Source organism: Atta cephalotes, assembly GCF_000143395.1.
Source record: "Atta cephalotes unplaced genomic scaffold scaffold00019, whole genome shotgun sequence".
Classification (NCBI taxonomy): Eukaryota; Metazoa; Arthropoda; class Insecta; order Hymenoptera; family Formicidae; genus Atta; species Atta cephalotes.
In genome coordinates this window covers 270,311-272,296 of record NW_012130083.1, presented here as the reverse complement: position 1 = coordinate 272,296, position 1,986 = coordinate 270,311, and the positions used below count along the sequence as shown (strand labels likewise).

Here is a 1,986-nt window from a genome sequence, read left to right as displayed (position 1 = left end):
GAGAGAGAGAGAGGATCCGGCGCGGCCGTGAGACAGATGAGGGGTTGCGCGCGAGGGTGGATCGGTTGACACACTGGCGAGGCAATTATTATTGTGAGTGGTTGGCGACGGGACTCCGATGATATTTTATTTAAGAAACAATCGGGTAATAGCTCGCTTCAAGAGGATAGATAACGCCGCGAGCGCGAGGCAGCCAGAGAGGCCGACCGGGGAAAAGTTGTGGGAGGATAGAGAGAACGAGCTACGAGAAAAGGGAATTACGAAGGACGAGCGAGGGGTCGGACGGGCTGGAGGCAGAAAGATGAGGGGAGGCAAAAGGTGAACTTTGAGATGGGCTGGTATCAGGGTAAGCTCTACATTAGCGAATTACTCGCGCACTCTCGCGAGTCTCTTCCTGTCTCTCCGGCGGTGAACGATAAATATACCAGAGTAATTCGAAAATATTGTTCGAAAGGATTCGCGAAAAATTTGTAAAGGAAAACCAATGGAACCGCCGCCCCAAGAAGATCTATAAGATTTGGCATGGCTAAATTTGTAGCTTCGACTCGATTTGAGAGAATCAGTTTTTGAATTTTTTATTCCGTTCAAGACGGAGTCTTAAAAGCAGTCTCGCGATTACAATAATTGCTTTATTTTCTTTTATCGGTATTCTCGGTGAGTGAGACGACATTCGATCATGGATCAAGGGCTTGTGATTGAAATCGACGAATCCGAGATCCATGCGAGTGCATAATCAGTACTTGCAACGCCCTCGTTAGGAATGTTGGCGAAACTAATCTTGATTTATTTGTGGAAAAATTGAACGATGGCGTCATCTAGCAGCGAATAAGTATAATTATATATCGAACACGTCACTTCTTGCTAGACTGATAATCCTAACCTGCGACGACTTCTTCCAAGAGGAATTCAGGAAGAATATATTGATCGAAGGTGGAGAAATACTTTAATATAATGAAGATTATTATTAAACAAGGCAGATTATTAAATAAGGTGAAACAAGGCTCATATAATCTCACGGAAAAATTAAAAGCGTAAATCCATTACTCAGTGAAATATAACATAACAAAACCTCTTCTAAGAAAAGTATCTAAGAAATTTTTCGTGAGAATATGATGGACAGCAATCACTGCATGCACTTTGTTGAGCGCAAGAAGCGATTCTGCCGCATGACAGTGCAAAAAGGTCATCAATACTGCGGCGAGCATCAACGGGATCTCGCTGGCTCCAACATCGGGAATGAGAGAGTACCATGTCCGCTGGATCCCACACAGCAAGTATTCATTAAATTCAGTGGATTCTAGTGTGGTATCATGACATTTGTCTTCTTCCAGTACATGCTACAGATCCAAGCTGACAAAGCACTTGGGCGTGTGCAACGTCAAACGAAGACTGGATGCACAGCCGACGTTCGTGGTTGAAGGAACAAACTTGGATGACGAGTCTATTGTGACGCCGCCGCGCGTGCCACTGTCGCAGCTCGATGGATCCATCATAAGAATGGTGATAAGGAAGATTCATGCTGCCTATGGTATGATTAAATTATCTGCATTCAAGCCTCAGGGTTTACATGTAAAATGTAATAATCTACATGTATGTACAAAGTAAACTATGGAAACTGTATTATATATCATCTATATAAATAATTTATGACAAAGAACAATTTATGTTCTTTATTGTTGTACTGTGCAAAAACTTTCTTGCTTATATATTTTCATTTGTCAATATTAGAGTCAGATATATTAACAATCGCAAAATTTAATTTTTTCAATAATAATTTACATATTTTACATTTCTTGTATTATTTCTTATATTATAAAGAAAATTCATGTGAACTTAACGTAAACAATATGTAAATATTTCATGTAAACATAATCTTAAAATATATGACACAATCCTGTCAAGTATAATTTGATTTGATTAAAAAATGAATTCCTTTTTCATGTCTTTATATATATATATATATATATATATATATATATATATATA

At 38.9% G+C, this 1,986-nt stretch overlaps 1 protein-coding gene across 1 annotated transcript in view; it reads left to right on the top strand.

Annotated features, from left to right (window-relative positions):
• Positions 1-1,109: 1,109 nt before the first annotated feature.
• The window catches only part of LOC105618939 (tRNA:m(4)X modification enzyme TRM13 homolog), a 4,530-nt gene continuing 3,653 nt past the window's right edge, over positions 1,110-1,986 (top strand). Inside the window, exons 1-2 of the mRNA XM_012200470.1 lie at positions 1,110-1,270; positions 1,332-1,528. Coding sequence (XP_012055860.1) covers positions 1,110-1,270; positions 1,332-1,528 — 358 coding nt within the window. The remainder of the gene's footprint in view (positions 1,271-1,331; positions 1,529-1,986) is intronic.